The sequence below is a fragment of the Takifugu rubripes genome, chromosome 10 (genome assembly GCF_901000725.2).
Source record: "Takifugu rubripes chromosome 10, fTakRub1.2, whole genome shotgun sequence".
Lineage (NCBI taxonomy): Eukaryota > Metazoa > Chordata > Actinopteri > Tetraodontiformes > Tetraodontidae > Takifugu > Takifugu rubripes.
In genome coordinates, this window is record NC_042294.1 from 5,897,066 (window position 1) to 5,917,923 (window position 20,858).

At 44.0% G+C, this 20,858-nt stretch overlaps 1 protein-coding gene and 1 long non-coding RNA gene across 3 annotated transcripts; one reads left to right on the forward strand and one right to left on the reverse strand.

The window, feature by feature from the left end:
• Positions 1–1,341: 1,341 nt before the first annotated feature.
• LOC115251344 (uncharacterized) lies at positions 1,342–9,151 on the reverse strand. Its single transcript, XR_003889902.1, has 3 exons — positions 8,898–9,151; positions 8,003–8,228; positions 1,342–2,360 (listed from the first exon to the last, which is right to left on the reverse strand). It is a non-coding gene; the product is annotated as an uncharacterized lncRNA (long non-coding RNA).
• trpa1b (transient receptor potential cation channel, subfamily A, member 1b) lies at positions 4,581–19,458 on the forward strand. 2 transcript variants are annotated; one of them, XM_029843170.1, is made up of 28 exons: positions 4,581–5,074; positions 7,410–7,550; positions 7,751–7,913; positions 8,043–8,218; positions 8,797–8,904; positions 9,067–9,175; positions 10,169–10,314; positions 11,461–11,597; positions 12,315–12,363; positions 13,383–13,482; positions 13,552–13,652; positions 13,988–14,163; positions 15,231–15,395; positions 15,479–15,593; positions 15,958–16,124; positions 16,224–16,314; positions 16,415–16,474; positions 16,562–16,648; positions 16,728–16,798; positions 16,932–17,088; positions 17,199–17,288; positions 17,371–17,540; positions 17,619–17,748; positions 17,824–18,006; positions 18,079–18,147; positions 18,224–18,325; positions 18,481–18,599; positions 18,737–19,458. In XM_029843170.1, exons 2-28 carry the CDS (start codon positions 7,455–7,457, stop codon positions 18,966–18,968), a joined length of 3,369 nt encoding a protein of 1,122 aa, XP_029699030.1. In that variant the 5' UTR covers positions 4,581–5,074; positions 7,410–7,454; the 3' UTR covers positions 18,969–19,458. The 2 variants fall into 2 exon arrangements, with proteins under 2 accessions (XP_029699030.1, XP_029699029.1); XM_029843169.1 differs by lacking the exon at positions 4,581–5,074 and having other exon boundaries at positions 7,195–7,550.
• The last annotated feature ends 1,400 nt before the right edge of the window (positions 19,459–20,858 follow it).

Sequence of the window (20,858 nt, forward strand, 5' to 3'; positions counted from 1 at the left end):
AATATGTGCAGCAAATGAATAAATCATTGCTTTTCCTCCTGCAGGGTCAGCCCCTGTTGAGTGACGTCTCCAGGGAAACCCCTGCCAACACACACGACCACACGCACATGACCACAGACACATGCGAATCCAGTCCCACATGCTGGTCAGTCGCAGCTGCTTGATGACACCCACGCAGCCGTGCATCTCACGGCTGCGTGCACCTGCACATGCTGTACTTGCAGGGCCACCCATGGGGGCATCACCAACGGACACTTCCTCAGAACCCTGCTGTGTTATAATGAGTCGGATTCTAGAAAGGACACCTTTACAGTGAGCTTGAAGCCACTTGCTGAGGCAGAGGAGGGGGTTCAAGGGTGAACCAGGCTGTCGGCAAATATACTGAAATGGCTGCATAGTGGTGACTGCCAATAAAGTTTCAACCGCTGCAACAAAATCTTAATAACTCTGAGGTGACACTAAGGGTAAAATATAAGGCTCAGCTGTATGTATCTTATGGTGGATATGAGCTCCTATATATACTGTCGATGTCATCAGATTAATCATGGGGATAGAGGATGATGAAGGGGTTTAGAGTTATTTACAGTGTACTGACCAGCTCTGCTGACTGTTATTTATTTCGCGGACCATCAAAAACATTTACGAGTTGTTTTCAGCACGATGCTCCTAACAAGCATTCATAAATCTACCAAAGCATTTCTTCACTATCTCTCTATCTCTCTTCTACTCCCTGCTCATTTTCCCCCTGTCTCAGTCCCGGCACCTAAAGATTTGCCATTAATTCGGAAAATCATTAACCGGTATTGGATTTTCCCTTCCCGCTTCATTTTTGATTGGCTGTTGTGTGATTTCAATGGTGGCGCTGTTGGGTTATTAAAAACAGATGTTTAAGAGTGTTGAGGTGTGTTGTTTGGAAAGGATCTCCATGGAAAAGCTCCGACGGGCTCCCTTTCACTGCAGTCAAAGATCTGTGTTGTCTCCACAAGGTGGTGTCCTGCTCATTAGCTAAATGTTGCAGCTTGTTTTCACAGTCAGGCTGTGCGGGTGCTGGTCTCTCTGCTGTTCCCTCATCAGAGACCGAGTTTAGGCTGTCGTTGATCAAATCAGCTTGGTATGATGCAGGGAACAGAACAGTCTGCAGCTCCGGCAGGCTGAACGCCACTGCTAACCCTCAAAAGGATTGTTTTAATAAAGTGGAGACAGTCCATTAGCCTCAGATGTCCTCCATACTTAGAAAATTACCAGAAAAGGGGTCATTCTGGAGGGGCTCGGATCACGTGAACATCTTCCCGTCCATGGTGACTAAGAACGCACATGTGGCACATTTATCACATTTTCTGTTATTTATTAGCTAATAACATCAACAATATTAATTTTACATAAATAAAACCTATTCTGCTTTTTTGGACAAAACCCTCCGCAATGCTCCTGAAATATCTAAACCAAATCTTAAAATGAAACACTTAAAAAAAAAAAACCCCACATGAAATAGTGAAAATCAAGACAAAGACCAGACAACTCGCATTTGCTGTTAAAAACCAATAAAACTTTCAAGTTCAAACAGAAAGATTAAAAGCTCGTGTCCATCAGTAATGAATAATTACTGAATGTAATGTACCATTAAACATGTATAAACACTGAATCTTTGATATCGCTGTAATACATTTATGTAAGTCACATTAATACCAATATTTGAACAGAATTTAATGGCATAAGTGGCAACATTCCTGTCAGTCAGCGAATTTAATAGTTCTCACCGAGTCATTATCTCAAAATTGGGCCTTATTTTGTGAGCCGCTGCAGATCAGAGGTGTAAATATAGAGATAATGATCGGCACTGAGGACGACATTGACAGATGGAGGAATACTGTTAAAAGAGGATTAAAGGTGGACCCGAGGGAGACTTTCCTCCAGATATTCTGTAGATGAGAGAGATGTACAAAAGGCCATTGATTGTTTTCAGGAAGAAGATGCAATGCGCAGCACATCCTTGTTTATCTATAGGTCATGCTTCAGAGTTCCTGCTGATATACCGCCTGTGACCCGAGGTGTCATCAATTAAGAACAAATCTTTGCAGATTATTGACTAGGCATCACTGGGAAGCAAACTTTAAGGGGGTAAAATAAATGGCAGCATGGATGCTGATGTGTACAATGGCATGGCCCAGGAAGCTGAGCAGATGGTGTAACCGGGACTGAGGAGAAAGGATACTGTGTAACATGATTGTTTTTCCAATTTGACCTGTGCAAATCCAGGCAGATAATCACGGGCATCGGGATCAAGGATTTAGACATCCAGGGGTTCCGGCAGTCACGTTGCTCATGGTGGTTATGAGGCAATGGCGGCTGAGCAGCTGGGGCTTGAGAGGATAGAGAGAGAAGAGATGTTACACAATTACCATGTACGAGTGGATCTTAAGGTGCTCTGAAGCCGAAAGCTTCGGGTTAGGGGTCAAGGCAGAAAACTTGCTAGAAAATATCATTTTGCACTAGAGCCAAATCAAAGCAAATGCTGAGGAGTCCTACGTTCATCTCCTGTGACCTTTTGACCCCCGGAGCCGCGCTGTCACTTTGGGTTCATGGATTTTAAAGAGTTTTTTGGTGTGAGGCCAAAGGATGTGGGATTTGAGCAGATTGTAATAAAAACATTATCAAGGATCGGTGCGAATCAACACTCACCAGGGAAAGAGCTGGAAAAGGGCCTTGGTGGTTCCCAGGGGCAGTCATTCAGGCTCTGGAGCCCCCCAGGAGAAGCTGAATAACTGCCATTGTCAAAATTCAGAAGACCTCAAATGGAGGTTTCCCTTAATTATTTTTGATTTTGAGAATAATTAGTCAGCAAACACAAAATCAGAACATAAAAATGAACTTCTCTCTTCTAATTTTCAGGTCTTATTTTTTGGGCCCATTGATGAGAAGAAAAAAAAACTTTGATTTGGGGAAAACTTGAGATAAATGAGGAAGCGCAAATTACTTTGAAATGAGAAACCCCTTAAATGTGTCTCTTTTCTCTGAGTAGAGCCTGAAAATCAAGCCTTTGAGTTCTTAATTATATGCTTGGTAATCTAATCCCTGCTATGACTAAAGAGTTTCCTAATGTGAGCCCATTTATAATGAAATTTGCATCTTTGTTTTTGGGAATCTGACAGCAAATCTTCCCGTCGGGCAGCAAAATCAGCCCCTTCACTCCGGAGGATTTGCTGAGCGACGGTGACTCGCTGAATTGGAAATGAGCTTGATTTGGAATAAAGTGAGGGGACATTAAAAAGTCAAACACGATGAATACATTTTCAGGACCAAAGAGTGAAAGCCGTCCAGCAGCCCAGTCCCCGAGGACACCACCGGCCTTAAGAGGTAACCTCATTTATAAGTGATGGAGCACCAATGCGGTGCCACATGTTAACCCCCCCCCTTCCCCAGCCAAACACACATCACTTAGGCTGTTTGGGACATCTGATGGACAGCTGTGGGGCTAAAGCACTCTGCATCATGCTGTTCTCAGCCACTTCTCTGTGCAGAACATTTACCTACTTATTTTATACTTAAACCATCAGAGGGCTGTCCAAACATGCAGAATGGAGAAAATATAGAAAAACTATCAAATAAATGGAAGCAGCCTGGCTTTTTCCAGCACATGCTAATACATCATTCAGCCCTTCCAACTTATATGGTCATGATCACGGTTTGACAGGTGCACGGTAAAAACATCCGCACGCCTCTGTGAATAAGCAAATTTACACAATTTTGCTATTATAATAATGCAACCACCATCACGATGGAATATAATGAAGGCAAAGCAAATTTAGTCAAAACACAAATGGCTCTCGACCCTCCTCGGCCTCATTTCTGCAGCACCACAAATTTCCAAACCAAACACGGCGACATTGTTCGACAGGCAAGCGTCTACCTGTTTATCATCCACCGCTACGGTGATCTATCAAGATCATCCGAAAGACAATCCGATCTTTGAAAGACTGAGCCCGCGCCGACTGGGCAGCCGCTCTGTAAATATTGCACCTTACAGTAGATAGAGGAGGAACAATAACCGGGCAAATATTGGGCCCGAGTTATTAGTCGCATGCTTGGACGGTGCGTGTGAATAATGCATGCCCACTGACATTTATTATGATGGAAAGTTTTGTGTTTTATCGTGTGGCAACAAAATAGAAGCCATTTGTATTTTAGTAAAGTTACAAAATTGTCCGCTTGTTGGCCGACTTCTGCTCATTAATTAGAGTGCAGCTGCTATAATGTGGACATAGACCAGATGTTAGTAGGAATTAAAAGCTGAGCATCGGACATTTTTGGCTCCTTTTGGCTGATAAAATGTCTTTATAAGGTGTTCATTGATGTTCTCTCTTGCAGTTCTTCAAAAAACAAGTTAGAATAGATGTTTCTTTCAAGACAGCATCTGATAATGATGCTCCTCTCCTTGATCCTGACTTTGGTACAATAATCCTTAATTAATGATGCACCCTACCTGATAATCCCATTTTATAACGAGTCCCTGAGGAATATTCCTTAATCCTGGATGCTCATTGAACACTGTGAGTGAAGAGCTACTTGTTCAAACGGGAAAAAGTATGGGCCTCATCTGAGTTAAGACATGGTTTTTGTCTGCAGAGCTTGATAAATGGTATACAATGTGCAGCTGGGTGGTCAATTTAAGCTCTTTTCCCCACTTTAAATGTCAGGTAGTCCCTCCTTTCTATTAGGCTGCTACACAGGAATAAGGTCAGCCGCTCACAGTTGAAGTAACGGCAGAAAGCGGTTCTGGTACCTCCCTTAGAGGAAAGAAAGTTTCCAATTTGTAAAAGGAAAAAAGTGAAAGAGGGTTTTAGCCATTACTGCAACAATGGTATCATGTGTGCAGCTTAATGTACACGTGTGGTCATTTCCTATCAGGTTACAGCGCGGACTCGCCTTCTTCCCTGTGAAAAAAAATACATCACGAGAGTTGTTTGGTCACAAGGGGCAGCGTCTTGCCTGCTAATAGCTCGTCTCTGCAAGCTATTTAAAAGAGCAGTGACGGGAAGAGCATCCTGATTGTTCATCTCAGCATCGGGCAAATACAGTAAGTACATCAGGATTTTAATGTTGCTTTTACTTTCACCACCTGCCTGTTGATTTTTACTAATACAGAGGAAACACTTTAGAGTGAACTTTTGCTGCTTTGATTTATAGAATTCGGAATATTAAAATGCTCAGAACCAGTAGAGTTCTACATTTTGCTTTTTTTAACCAATTATCTTGGTATGTCTCTCCTTCATTGAAATTAAATGCTTTATCTTTTCAATTTTGTTCAAACCAAACTAGGTTATGTTTTAAAATGTGATGATACCAAATATAGAATAAATAGAAATAACTGTATATGCGAATACCCAAATGATCTTTGTGGCTGATCAGGTTTAAGTTCATTTATGATTCATTTATTGTCATTTCCAATCAAACATCTTGTGTGTAAATGGCTCTCTGTGTGGCCTGTGGTATTTGTGTGTTAAATAGGATTGTGACTGCCCATTAGTGCTCTTCCTGTATATCCCATCTGCAAACAGAGCAGCAGCAGACACAATTAAAACCAGAAAAAAATAAAAATTCTAATACCGCTGCTCGGAAATGAGCTGAAAGTGAGCTCACGTGGGCGAATATTGAACTCACCAAATGACAAGAAAACACGACTGTATTATTTGTCATTATCTGCAGAGGTTGGTGAAAAAAAAAAAACTTTACTAAGTATCCTTGCTATTTAAGTACGGGCTCAAGACTTATGAGGTTACGTTTTGCTTATTTATCCATCGGATAAAATCCAACACGAGTGGGAACCATGGAGACCAGAGTTGCTTTTGCAACAGGCTCTGCTGGGACAAAAAACATGGGGGACGGTGACATTTCCACTCAGCAATTTGTTCACCCAAAAATATCATTTGTAGTTTGGCCTTTAGGTGTGACTGTGGATATCAAACCCAACAGTTACAGGGTCAGTTTCAATTGTGCTTAAGGAAGCCAGAATATACTGTATATAAGCAATACAAGTAGTGGCTTCAAAAACATTGATTTACCTCATTGAGACAATGAAAACCACCCCTGCAGATTACACTTTTAATCCAAAATCCTGCTGAGAACACAGAATAAATCTCAAGTTGACCCCTCTGTGAGAAAGATAAAGTATTTTTTAATAGATAGACGTCCTAACTGTGACTCTAAATGCCCTCAGAGCAAAGACAAAGTTATCTGTACCCATACCCCTGATGACAGGAGGAGAGGAGCCGGTGGCTTAAAGCATTAGCCGTCCTCTCAGTCACATAACACCCTGTTCCCACCGCTCTAGAGACAGGATTTAGTTTATATGCTCCCGCCTACGGGACTTCAAATTCAGATAAAGTAGTATGGCGGCGAGCGTGGAAATAATGTGCCTTCTAAAGTTTGTTTGTTAATGATAAAAAAAGAGTGTTGGGAGGGAAAGTAATGAGCATTTAACACAGCTGGTTTGTCTTAAGTGTCTGCTGGAAGAAATGGAGATTGGGGGAAATGTTACACCAGTTGTTGTGGGAGAGATCAGAATAAGATGGAAACACACCAGACAATCCTCTTAGTTGACGTGCTTATTGAGGAGAGTCCTTAGAACACACCAAGGATGCTGCCGGCCCTTGATTTGACCTCGAGCGCCTGCGTTCGTCCCCTTCTGACGCAATGTTGCGAGAGCTGAAAACGAGCCTCTGGGCTGAGAGGCATCATAAGGTTAATAACTGTGGATGCGATTAGAAGATGCAAAGATTGTATAATTGCATTTTGTAGCTCAAGTTTCGCTAAGAGACAAAAAAAAGCATTAAGAAAAGCAGCAGGATGTGTAATTAAGAGTTATTTGTCTTTATAATATAACATTTAGAATATTTATTGCTTCTGAGCCCAATTCCAGTTAAAGGATGAGTTCTACTAATTTTACCAGATTTTTTTTTGAAAGAAAATCTTGTTATTTCATGGTCATATATTCATACATCCAATAAATCCCATGAAAATAACTCAATTTACAGTCCCGAGGTGTGAGCAACTCTTCTGGAGTTAAGAAGGAGAACCTGCGAATATGCCGAGAAAGCATCTTAACAACCACCCGGCAGCCGACCTTATATAAAAACAGCTTTATCTTCCACTTTATGGAACCCAATTTAGAAAATGAACATCATAAACTCACGGGGAAGCGTTTATTGAAGCAATAAATCAAGGGAGAACAGGGATGTAAGCTTACATCTCGTCAGTAAGTTTTCATTTTAGCTGAGCTGCGTATTCAATCTCCTAGTCGCGACAAGGCACCAGGTTGGACTCCCCCACACTCTGTGTTTTTCCAAAAAATGTAATCCCTCATTTACAACAGTGGGGCCTCCCCATTGATGTTTGTGTGTGGTCGCGTACAGACACGTGGCGCCACGCTTCATGTGTGCACTGCAGCCAGCTGAGTGATGAACTTCGGCAGAGAAGTGGCCCGACAGACCAGTTGTTACACATACGTGATAGAGGATGAGGATCCCGCCCTGGCGAGCCTTAATGTCTTCCAGGTGAGGTTAATATCGAGCACCGCATGAAAAATCACCTCATTTCTCAGACAAAAAAGCTGCAAAGAAAAATCCAACAACTATTAACCACACTTCTATCTCTTTCTTCAACCCTCCACAGTAGGTGGAGGGTTTGTGTTGCCTTAACCTCAAGAAGTTCTAACACCAAACTACATCGGCTCTTTCGCTCATTTGCTATTTAGTTGGCCAACAAGGGTGACCTAGCTCTCCTGGAGAACCTGGTGAAGAAGAACCCAGAGGCCCTCACGGAGAGGGATGAGACTGGAGCGACCCCGCTTCATCACGCTGCCGCGGGGGGCTACATCACCCTGATCCAATTCATCACCGCTCTCGTAGATCCGGAGGGTAGGCATAGATCTTCAGCTGAACTCCAGCACATTTACATCTCGCGTCATCTAAACCGAGCAGCATTTGCGGTATTGCTTATCACCTACATTTGGGAGGTGTTTGGATCCACTTCTTTCTCTACCTCAGAGATAAACAGCTGTGACGATCAGGGTAATGTTCCCCTCCACTGCGCTGTGGAGAAGAACAAGGCGGAGAGCTGCAGGGCTCTGCTGGACCTTGGAGCCGACCCCAACATCCTCAACGTGGCCCTCCTGGCCCCCCTGCACCTGGCTGTCAGTCTCAAGCACAACAATCTGGTGGAGGTGAGACAACCTGGAAATAAAGTATCAGGATGTTTCATTTAGTAGATAGAAAAAGAGCAAATATTTGCAGCCAGGATGTTCAGTAATTAGGCAGACGTAGCGAATATTATCACCCAGTTTGCTTAAAGTAAACAGCAGAATGTTAGATTTAGATCAAAGGTCATCAGTTCAGTCCTACAATCTAGCTAGATTTTCTGTCCTACCAGGTGGGACAGCTGCTTTCACCTGGGATCCTGGTTTTCTTTGGGAAAGCAGGTGTCCAACTGGTAGGACAGAAAACCCAGCGGGATTATGGGCCTTGTAGGACTGGACTGTTGACCCCTGATTTAGATGACATCACTGTAACACAATTGTGCAGCTCCTGTTGTTTCCACCAGCTGCTGAAATTGAAAGTTAGCTGCTTGACAGAACCTGACTTCTGTGTCCACTTGAAAAGACCTTGTCCCATCTTCCTCACGGCATTTGGCTGTCGTCCATAAACTGACACAGCTGCGTCGTGATGGAAGGTAAAGATCAAGGGGATGAATGCAGAAACAGGAGAGTCACCGTGAGGTCTCTATCTCTGCACCCTTCTGCAGCTACTGTTGTCCTACAGCAACACAGACAGCAATCTCCAGGGAGACCTTGGCAACACCCCCACCATCCTGGCCTGCTCCATAAACAACTGCGACGCACTCACCATGCTGGTAGGGTAGAAATCGGCGTCACACGTTCATCCAGGCCCACTGTTTACCTGCGGAAGATAACAGTCCAGATGCACGGAGCAGATTATCACCTCATTTCAACTCTGTTTCTGACAAAGGATTGTCTGTTTGTCTTTCTCTCCGCTCATTTCCTTTCTGCCAAAGCTGAAGCACGGAGCAAAGCTCTGCAAGCAGAACAAGCTTGGCCATTTCCCAATTCACGCCGCCGCCTTCGCGGGGGCGAAGAAAGCGCTGGAAGTGATCCTGGACATTGGTATGACAAAAGAAAACCCTCCCAAAACTAGGAAGAGCGGCAATAACAAAAACATTTCCCTATCCAGGAGGCCGTACGGCACATTGATACTGATAGATGACGTCATAGGTATAGAGTTGGCGCCCTTTGAGACGTTTTACTGAAATGAGCATTTGCAGACCAGAAACCGATGAATGTGTTTATATAAAGTGGGAGGTATGTTTGCTAAGTCTTGCGTTGCCGAAGAAAGGTTTAGTCTGTGAAGGAAATATTTATAAAATACCCGCGATGGCTGAGTGAGGGAGTTAAGGAGCATAGACACTGCTGGGGTGAACTGACACGAATGGATACAGCCGTTGCACTCTTTCGGCAAACAAACCTATATAAAGAAATTTTTGAAAAGCTCTCAGCAACTTGATAGCTGTGAGTAATTACACTATTCATGCTCTATTGTATGTGGAGGTGGAAGTTCAGCACTGATCTGCTATCAGCTTCTTCCACACCTATTTGCAGTTAAATATACTGTATAAATATTGCAGCCTCGTAATAGTGACCTATTATCTGGTGCCTTTTGTGTTTTTAGCTAGCTAGCAGTAGGAATAAACGCCTCGATAACGAGGAATGATTCAGCATTTCAGCTTTATTTATACCCAGTCAAGATTTGTCTCTAGTGGCTTCACAGAAAACTTGGCAGAACAAAATCCCTTTTAACAGGGAGAAACCTTAAGCAGGACCTGGCTCATGTAAGAACCCCCCTGCTGATGGCCGGCTGGGTAAACTAAGGTGCAACTATGGAGTCAGCGATACCTGTGGGTTGACTACAGAAAACTACAGAAGATAAATGTGGAGAGGAGAAATTAAATATACCTTTCTGGGTTTGCTCATGTTAACTTTTGTGACGTCAGAAAAGTGAGACAAAACAATTAAGGAGAGCAAGTACAAAACTCCACACTGGGGGGGGGGGGGAAGCAGAATACATTCACAGTTAAATCAGAACATTTTTTGTATTGGCAGGGGAGGAACTTGGCCACCAGAGATACATGCACATCAACTACTTGGACAAGTCCCGAAGCAGTCCGCTCCACCTGGCTGTGCGTGGCGGCAACATTGACGCCATCTATTTCTGCATCACAAATGGAGCCAAAATTGACCAGCAGCAGGTAGAGTACAGGGGTTTATCTGCCTCATCAAGATCTGGTGCATTTGGGCAAGTTCATGTGTTCAAACATAACACATGTGTACATTATTCTCACATAAATAAGGCAATAAAGATAAATATGCTGTAGCAACAACAAGAATCAGGCGATTCTGGTGGACGAATGGGTCCTTGTGGGTGAGCAGTTCACAAGAATTGTTGGGTGTGTTTGTGTGCAGGGCTCTGTAGTGCCTGCCAGAGGGGAGGGGGGGGGGACAGTTTGTGCCTGGGGTGAGTGGGATCCGACGTGATACGCTCCACCCTCTTCTTGATTCTGTCCTGGCTGGAATGGACGGAAATCATTGCATGTTCATCACAACCTGTAAACGACTGCTATAGTGTGCCCAGATTTGCATTGCATTTTTTTTTCCAAAACCAAACTTGATTTGAATACACCTGTGGAGCGGACGGAGGGCATGTCGGTCTTGGCCTCCCCGTCCGGCACTAATTGTTATGTCTAGCCTGGGCTGGTGCCCAGAGCTGCAGATGCCTTGCTGAGGCATTAATAGCACCCGTTGGCCAAGTAAAAGCACATCACCTCCACTTGTGCACCCACTCTGAGAGACCCAGCAGAGACTTATTTCACCTCAATGTTTCAGTAATAAAGTTTCCAGTATGTGCCTGTGTGAGTGCATGCGTGAGGGTCTATGCACGCTACGTCACTGTGTCTGAAATCACTTCCTGTTCCCTACATAGTGCACTAACGAGGGAGTACTTAATTTTTCAGGGCTGTCCGAAAGGTACGCAAGGATCCCTGGTTAGTGCTCTCAAAATGTCCCATAATGCATTGTGAAAAGTATATGAACGATGCTTGCTAAACAAGAAATATATCCCATCATCCTTTGCAATCATGCAAGAAGCTAAATGTTGATTGGGAATATAATGGGGAATTGGGAATTGCGGAATAACGTCGGTTGGGTTTTCAGATTAGTTTCATTAAAAAGTCCAATTTACCGTACGTCCTATATAGAATAGGGGACAGTGAACAAGCGTGTGATTTTGGACACAACTGGTGTTTTACCACGTCTCCTAACAGACATGATGTTATCACGCCGGAAGGGTTTGAGAACCTTCAATATGCCGTAACCTGTCCACGTCTGTTGCTCTGCAGAATGACAAGTCCACGCCGCTTCACTTGGCGTGCACTCAGGGAGCGTTTGAGGTGGTGAAGATGATGCTGTCCTCCTACGGCCCAGTAGAAGACGTCATCAACCTTACAGATGGAGCACATCAGACTCCCCTACACAGGTCGGCTTATCAACTTGTTGCTGAAGCAGCCATTTAATCCTTATTTTTACAATACTTGCACCTATTACATCACAAAGGTTGCTCATTTTATATTGCACAATAATCTATAATCTTTTTTGTACCCGTAGAGCAGCAGTGTTTAATAACTTTTATAACCGTCCCAGTGTAAGTCAACTTAATCTTAGAGGAAATGAGGAGATCTCCAGGATTCATAATAAAGCAAACCTATGGTATTATTTGGCAATTTAATGGTCCCGTACAATTAAACTCTTCAGAGATAATGTAAACCGCTGCCTGGATATAACAAAGATATACTGTAACCATGGCAATTATCACAGTTGTTTGCTTGTATAAATGATGATATAAATAGGCCAAACAAGAGGAGCTGTCATAAGAAATGCTAGAATGTTACTGGTGGAATAATGATATAAGTTGTCCATGTTCAATTACATCATCACGGTATTTTTCAGACTTGTTTGAGGAAATATTTCATCCATTACATGTTTTGTAAGTGCATCAGGGTGCATCTGACTTCTATTCAGGAGATAAAAGACGTAACCACAGAGGAAAATCTGTTTGTTCGTTATGTCATGCAATGATGCAGCAGAATTAGAATTAGATTGTCCTCATTCATGCTCAGACAATGCTGGCTAAACCCCGAGTCACCGATTAGCTGCCGTGTAGCTGCTTTTACAATGTTTGTATTTGCTTTTCCAGGGCCACGATATTTGACCACACTGAGCTGGCCGAGTACCTCATTTCTCTGGTAAATATGGTGCAGGTGCAAACACACACTTTCTCCAAGTGCAATTAATACAAGCGCCACTTGTATGAATTCAATGGGGGGAAAGGTTGGAGAGGCTTCATTTTAAACAAACAACACGGACTGAATGTTTTTCCACCCCATCAGCAAGATACCAGATCAGTCGTTACAGCCAGCTCATTTCATAGCCAGGATTCAGGGTTCCCAGTGGATCCTCTTACAGTTTAGATGATTTTTGAGTTGCCTTTTGTAAAAGATAAGCATATTTCTTTATTGCTTGACATTTTGGGCAGTCCAACAAACACACACACACACATACACACACACACACACACACACTTGTGTGTAATTCCTCAGATACAATGTGGATAAAAGGAGGAAGTCAGTGGAGGCTCTTGAAATGTCAACATCTCTGTTACACCTTGTCACATTGGCCTAGCTGTCAGAATATTAAGCAAGGCATGCTGGCAAAAAGGTCTGAGACGTTCAAAAATATTACTAAAATGGTGCCACAAGGCATCTCAGGCATGTATTGTAGAACAGTGATGTGTCCAACATCTCTTGTATGCATGCAAGCTGTCTGGGTTTGTCAACATTAAAGATGATGTCTGTTGCTTATTAACCATCTGTTACCCCGCTGTAAGACTCTATTAACACAACAGCGTTGCTAGGACAATGCTCGGTTCCCAGCTTATCTAAACTAATTCTGTACACAAACACAATGGCGCAATAAAGATGTGCACACCGTTTGTTTTATTCCACTTAGTGCTGTGGTTGAGCTGATTAAAAAAAATAATTCTGATACATAAATGCATGTGAATAAAGCTAAATCACAGGAGTAGCAGAACAATGTAGATTTCGTTTTAGCCTTTCTTGTGGATTGGTGTATGAGTATTTGTGTAACTACCAGTTAGTTAGCCATGCATGCTAATGAGGCTGACAGGCACTGCCGGTCAAAGGAATGCTGAGTTTCTTTTACACGCCTACATCCGTGCATGTTAACGATGATATAATCTCATCAGGGCGCAGACATCAACTGCACGGACTATAAGGGGAACTCTCCGCTGTTGCTGGCTACGAGTTGCGGAGCATGGAAAACTGTGAGCCTGCTCCTGTCAAAAGGTGACCTCCCAAACACACTCTATTGTTCTGAAGCGGGCCTGCACTCATGCACGCTCTTCTGTGGTTAAGGGGCAAGTGTGAATGTGAAAGACACGTGCGGCTGCAGCTTCCTGCACTTGGCAATCCTGCAGCCCAAAGGCCTGAAAAACATCCCAGAGGAAGTGCTGCAGGTACGCTCGACTATGTTTCCCTGTTCAAATTCACTGTGTGAAATTTAGAAAAATGTCTTAATAAGGCTGGAATAGAATTAGTAATCAGTCGGTGAGACTAGCTCAAGAAGATTTATTCTCGAATAGATCTTTAAAAACTTTATACAACCAACCTAAATCAACAAAGCCTCTAAAATGAGTCAGACAGCTAAGTGATATGACTACATTATTATTTATATAATACGTGTGGGTGTGTATAACTGAAGAAGTTACATAATGCAGCAGAGGAACACCACGCTGTTACTGTGATTATAGTAGATTGAATCCCGGTGCCTTTACGATGTCTCCAACTGTAGCATAACAACGTTAAGGCGTTGCTAAGCTGCGAAGATAACGAGGGCTGCACCCCGCTCCATTACGCCTGCAGACTGGGCATCCACGACTCGGTCAAGAACATGCTGGGCCTCTCCGGGAAGGACGGCCTCGCTTACAAGTCCAAAGACAAGAAATCAGCCCTGCACTTTGCTGCTCAGTGAGTTCCCCACAGTAGCGTTTGTTTTGATTAACTCCATCTCAAATTTGCTGACGCTACTTGTATGTCCTTAAATTACTGGCTGTTACTGTTGTGGTGGTTTCCACTCACAGTAAATTAGTCCTTCAAATTAAGACATTCCTTTAATTAAAATCTTTCTGCCAGAAAGACCAACGATCATATATAGATCACACTAAAAAGGGAGTTCCTCAAACATTCGATCGGACATTAGGAACTATCAGAAACAACGTAACACTGTTGATGGATGGATGTATTGATGGATGGATGGATGGATGGATGGATGGATGGATGGATGGATGGATGGATGGATGGATGGATGGATGGATGGATGGATGGATGGAACAACTTTAAAGCACTAATCACATTAATAAATCCAGATTAGCATGTTCATTTTAACTGGTACATAACAAAACAAAAAAAGTCTCTTTAAGGTCACATTTTGACACCTCGTCTCTTAGTGAGTTTGTTACAAATCTCATCTTTTGATGATTGACACCGCGAGAGGAAGAAAAGCTTCAATCTTGTGTTCGTTTAACGGCGGTCTAAATGCAAAATGAACAGCGAGGAGACGTATGAAAGTGTTACCTCACCGCAGCTTTAATCCAGCGAGCTGGTTCTGCACTCTGGAGTCTTTTGATGATGAATTGCCGTGACACACCTTTAATATGCTGACCCGAAGGAACTGGTACAAGAATAGAATTCAATTAGAGAGGTCCATGCAAAGAAATGTTGCTAATAGTGTGAAACGAGTGGACATTCTACATCCATTTTATTGATTTTTCTATCATGTCTCTTATATTTAATCACAGCCAGAGGACAAACGAAGGCCAAACTATGATATCATGCGACAGAAAGCACGCCGCCTCTCTCCTCCACCGATTATTCGGTGCTAAAACACGCTGCTGCACTCTCGTACAAGTTTCAGTCAAAAGCTTTTAACTATTTTTCACCGCAAATCAACCCACCGGGCCATTACGTTGATAAACTGTGCACTGATTTACGGGCACAGAGATGCAGCTGTAGTCCCTCGTTCCTCTCTTCTCAAGGTACGGCCGCATCAATACATGTCACCGCTTGTTGGAGACCATGACGGACTCCCGTCTGCTGAACGAAGGTGACGAGCGAGGCCTCACGCCGCTTCACTTGGCATCCAAAGAAGGCCACACCAAGGTGGTGGAGCTGCTGCTGCGTAGGGGAGCCCTCTTTCACAGGTAAACGCCGGAAACCACGAATATGTGAAGTATTTACAGTGTGCAGAGCATCAAATATACGCTTAAATATATCTTTACGGCAGTGACTACAAGGGCTGGACGTGCCTGCACCACGCTGCAAATGCAGGATACACACTAACTATGGACATTCTCCTGTCCACCAATCCCAAATTACTGGACAAAGCGGACGAGGACGGGGTATGACTGGGAATTTGTTTATGCTGCACTCGGTTTACACGAGAATGTTTTCCAGGGTTTCCACTATTCGTTTTCATAGAAAGTTAGCCCTCCAAAATGGCACTTTTTACAAAAAACGTGTTGCATCCTACCAATGTATCGATATAAACATGGATGGATTGAAAGGTTGTCGTGTAAACAGGGCCTAAATCTGGTGGCATGAAATAGGAACAGGTCTGAGCTCCTAAACTAACAGAAAACTGGGAGTATTCAAATAATTGTGCAGTTTTTTCAGTCCATTTATCAGATTTCTTTTGTATACATGAGTACGTATTGAAGTGCGACTAAGCCTAATCGATGCATATTTTCCATACTGATATTCCAGAACACCGCGCTCCACCTTGCAGCGCGAGAGGGCCACGTGGCCGCCGTCAAGCTCCTGCTGTCCCGGGGAGCCACGCTCGTCCTGAACAAGAGCTACACGTCGTTCCTCCACGAGGCCCTGCAGAACGGAAGGAAGGACGTGGTCAACGCCGTGATCGACAGCGACCAGTGCGTGCGCTTGTGCAACATTTTCCAGCCGGGGCCGGGCTAATCTGCGCATCCCCACTCTCACGTCTTTGTCATCCTGTAATTCCTTTTGTCTCCCAGATGTTCTGAAGCTTTGACGTTGTTCGAAACCGACACCCCCCAGAGGTGCCCCATCGTAGACATGATTGAGTTGCTTCCAGACACTTACAAGGTCGGCCGACAAACTCGCGCATTTGTCGTCGGTTGTCAGTTTGAGCTTTATATTTTCCTTCAGATCACATGATCACTCTGTCATCTGCTTTCTCCGCCAGCACCTGTTGGACAGCTGTGTCAGGGAGTCGGATGATGACCACAACAGCGCTGACTACCATGTAATTCTGCAACTTTCACACACATCAAAAGAGACTGCACTGCTCAGAATGTCCGCGCTAACAGCAACGCCTCTTTGCACCCTGCAGATCGAGTACAGCTTCCGATGGCTTCAAACGCCCCTGGAAAAAAAGCTGTGGGAAAAGAAGGGCTATCGCCCCCTAGCTGCAGTCAACGTAACCGACATTACCGTTATTACAAGTAATGCAGCTGGCAAGTGCTTCTCCCGTTACAGACTGTGGCTTCTGTGTGCAGGCCATGGTGTACTACAACCGCCTCGAACTCCTCAATCACCCCGTCTGCAAAAAGTACCTTGCAATGAAATGGTATGGAGTGGCGCTTTAACCCCAGCGGGAGTGACATTTCTGATTTGGATCAGACAAAAATGATGACCAGTCTCTTCCATTCTGGTTTTCCATCATCAAATCTTCCCATCTCCCTCTATCCCGGGCTCCGCAGGCTGGCTTACGGGAGCAAGGCTCATTTCCTGAATATTCTTCTGTACCTGTTGGGCCTGATCCCCCTCACCTACCTGATAGTGTCGCTGAGGCCCAGCATGAGCACCAACGGCACAGGCGATCATAATATCACCATGGTGAAGGTGTCCTTCCAAGAGGTACTGAAAAAGCTCCATCAAAGTTCACTCCACAGTCGCCATAATTGGCTGCTAATATTGGCGTGCTCTTCCCTTTGTTTCATTAAAATGTATTATTCTATATTTTTTAGCAAAATCTGCTCCTGTCCTTCTGCATGATGATGGTTCTAGTTATGAATATATACGCCATAATAAAGGAGCTGGTGCAGATTTCACAACAGGTGGGTCCTAGGCCAGGTTATGCGATATCATATGACATGATTCTGTGTGGATGGTTTGTTTTCATGTCTTTATGTTTTATAGCGTCTGAAATACTTCAAGGACTATTCCAATCAGATGGACTGGTGTACAGCTATCTTCTCTCTGACCTTCATCATTCCCGTCATGCTCAATGTCGATAGCTCTTTCCAATGGCAGGCAGGAGCGATGGCGGTTCTGCAGTCCTGGGTTGGACTTCTCATGTATCTGCAGAGGTGCTGTCCTCCCTGGATGTTCTAGGGTTTTTATTCCAGTGTTTGGGAGCCACTAAGGGTTATATTGTCTTCCTGCAGGTTTGAGGGTGTCGGCATCTATGTCGTGATGTTATCGGAAATCATGAGGACGCTGTTCCGTGTTGTCTTGCTGTTCTTTTTCCTGATATTAGCGTTCAGTTTGGCCTTCCATGCTCTCATGCTCAACCAGGTAGGGAAGCCTTGGAGGCCCACGTAACTTTGTGTTGTGCGTTTTGCATGTGTAAAAGTTGCTGTTCTCTTTCAGAAAGAGTTTCAAAGCCTGCCGCTCTCAGTGATGCAAACGTTCGTGATGATGGTCGGAGAACTGAACTACCAGAACAATTTCCTGGACCCTTACCTGAAGGATGAGCTTCCTTTCGGCCTCCTGACTTACTTTGTTTTTGTGAGCTTTATTATTGTCATGCCCATTCTGCTGGTGAACCTGATGGTGAGTGTCTCCCTCAATCAAGCGAATTTGCAGAACATCCTGCCTCCTCCGTGACTTTGGGTTGCTCCATAGATTGGTTTAGCAGTTGGGGACATCGCTGAAGTCCAAAGAAACGCCTCTCTGAAGAGAATAGCCATGCAGGTTTGCGGAGTAATAGTTAGTGTTGCTACAAATAATCAGAGAATTGGAAGATGCCAACTTTGACCTCTGATTTTAGATTGAACTCCACACTGCTCTGGAGGAAAGGCTGCCTTACTGGTTCGTCAAACAGGTGGACAAAAACTCCGTTGTCGTCTACCCCAACCGCAAATGCTCCAAGGTGCTTTCTTCACTTACAAACTCAAGTTTACTTAGAAAAACGTTTGTTTTCCTTTGCTTGACCTTCTTCCCCTTCCGTGTATACATGTGAAAATGTTAGCTAAACCTTAACTTCTATGTGTGTTCCTTTGTCTTATCTTCACGCCTCTTTCGCAGCATTACATCAGCCAGTTAATCACTGGTATTGATGAGAAAGATGAAATCTGGAGCCGTGTGCAGGCCAAATCCCAGCAGTGCTCTAAATTGCAGAATGAGCTCCAAAAACAGAAGTACAGGTGAGAAGATTCACATTAATTGAGATGCTGGGCCTCATAAGGAAAAACTACACAGCTGAACAGCGTCAATCACGCAGCATTGTTTCTGGTGCATGAGCACCCCCTAGTGGTTGTAATGCATAAATGACGACTTGCAGGCTGAAGGAGATGTCAGGCATGCTGGAGAAGCAGCACTGCCTGCTGAAGCTCATCATGCAGAAGATGGAGATCTCCTCGGAGGCCGACGAGTACGACGGCCCCATGAACCTCAGGGGCAGCACGTGGCTGAGCCTGCGCAAGACGAGCAGAGCGGGGCGCACGGTGTCCCGCTGGGTGCCGCTGATGAAGGCCATAGAGCAGAAAAAGAAGAAAAGACCAGAAGACAAGTGAATAATTACTACAATAAAATGGTCTCAATTCATTATAAGAACATGTCGAACCTGCTTATTACTGTCCATGAAGGTAATGCAAATGCTTTTGCTCTTAATTTATTGTGGAATTTTCTTTTTGGCCTGAATTTAATCACTCGTGACGTAGAATGTTTGTGTTTTTATCGTGATGTGAATGCTTTTACTGCCTGTAATGTCCTTCCTTATCTGAATGATTGCTGACATGTTGATTTGCCTTTTGTGGCAGACTAATATCAAATAATAAATAAGTCACATTTATATAATAATATGTAAAAATGCTTTGCTGGCATTAGCTGTGCTTGATTTAAAATTTGATATTTTGCTTAGTTTATGCTTAATAAACTAAGTTTATGCTTAAACACTTAATAAGAGATAATCGGTAAAAACAGCTCCAAATGTTCATGTGTAAGTTCATTTGTTCCACACTGCCGTAGAAATGTAGCAAAACATAAATAAAATAAAAATACGGAAATTCGGACCCTTGATGTCGGACTCAGCATTAAAGTGCCTTCTGTGATCATGGGAATCAAAGAGCAGCAGTGGAGAAAGTCAGCTGACATCATGCGCCTGCACCTGTCCCCCCTCCAGAGCAGGGCCCCTGGCGGAGGTCACAACCCCTGAAAGTCTCTGCTGATAGACAAAAGCTAACTTTTCCTTCAAGTTCGGTCTCTGGCGATATTTATTACCGCTGGCCCTGATTTTAATTATTCCCTGGGCAAAATAAGAGAGCTCTGTAGCCATCAATTACACCGACTTTTTGGACAACATTGGCCACTTTTTCTCAGGGAGCGACGCCGCGAGGATCCACTTTATTTTTCTGCACATCAGGCACATTTTCTCGTTAATAATAAATGAGGCAGTGGGAGGAAAAGGGAGCTCATAATCACGCAAAAAAACAGTTCACGGAAGGAGAAGTAAACAGAACTTTTAGCTTACACCTGCACGCAGCTCCCGAGCTCGTGACAGGTCCAAGGATAAAGGATAAATCCCAGAATCCTCTGGGGTCCCTGATGATGTCATGAAGACGTACATGGAAACCAGGAGATTTCCCGAGGCTGGAGAACACTTCTTTAAATGTGAACGCTTGGAAATCATATTTTGGACCCCGGCAAACAGTATTATAAACAGCTTTTTAAAAGTTTAGTGCTTTGGATGAAATTATGCTTCACTGTTCCTCTGTACACTAGAGGCCCCAGTCCAGAGGACAGTAGATCCCATTTTGTTATCCTGGCATGGATCCTGACATGGCTCTCAGCTGCAGTTAGGTAATTCTTGGCAGCGTTGTGTGATTGTCATAAAAATATTTAGATTTTCACACACATATTAGCCATCTGAGACCATGGATTTCCAGGGAATATGTCAAGAAGGAGTGAGCCTCCCGTATCTGCGCGGCTTCTCAGCATCTTTAGAGCTCAAATGCTCGACTTTTTAAGCACGTCGGAGAGAAAACTGCTCTCCCTTCTTTGTCCTCTCTCTGTTGGCCATCGAGCGCCAGATCCTTGGAGTTTGGGACTCTATGGGAATGAAGATGGTGCCTCCTCGGCCGCTGCCACACCCTTGTCATGCCAACGCTCCAGATGTCATGGGAACCGCTAACAGCTGGGGCCGGTGCACGAAGGCCGCGTGTGAAAGGCCGCTCCATCTGCAGAAACCCAATCCCTCTGTGAAACCAGCGGGGATTACGGACTTTTGATAAGGTCCCCAAGACATTTCTATTACCAACACACATCTGTGGGGCTGCAGCCTTGGGGGTGTTTACTACTGTACATACTGTGCGTACAGTTGCAAATGTCTAATTCCAGAATTGTGTGACTGAATTAAAAAAACTAGTCGGATTACTTTTTCTTTTTGTCCGCATCCGACTTTGTGA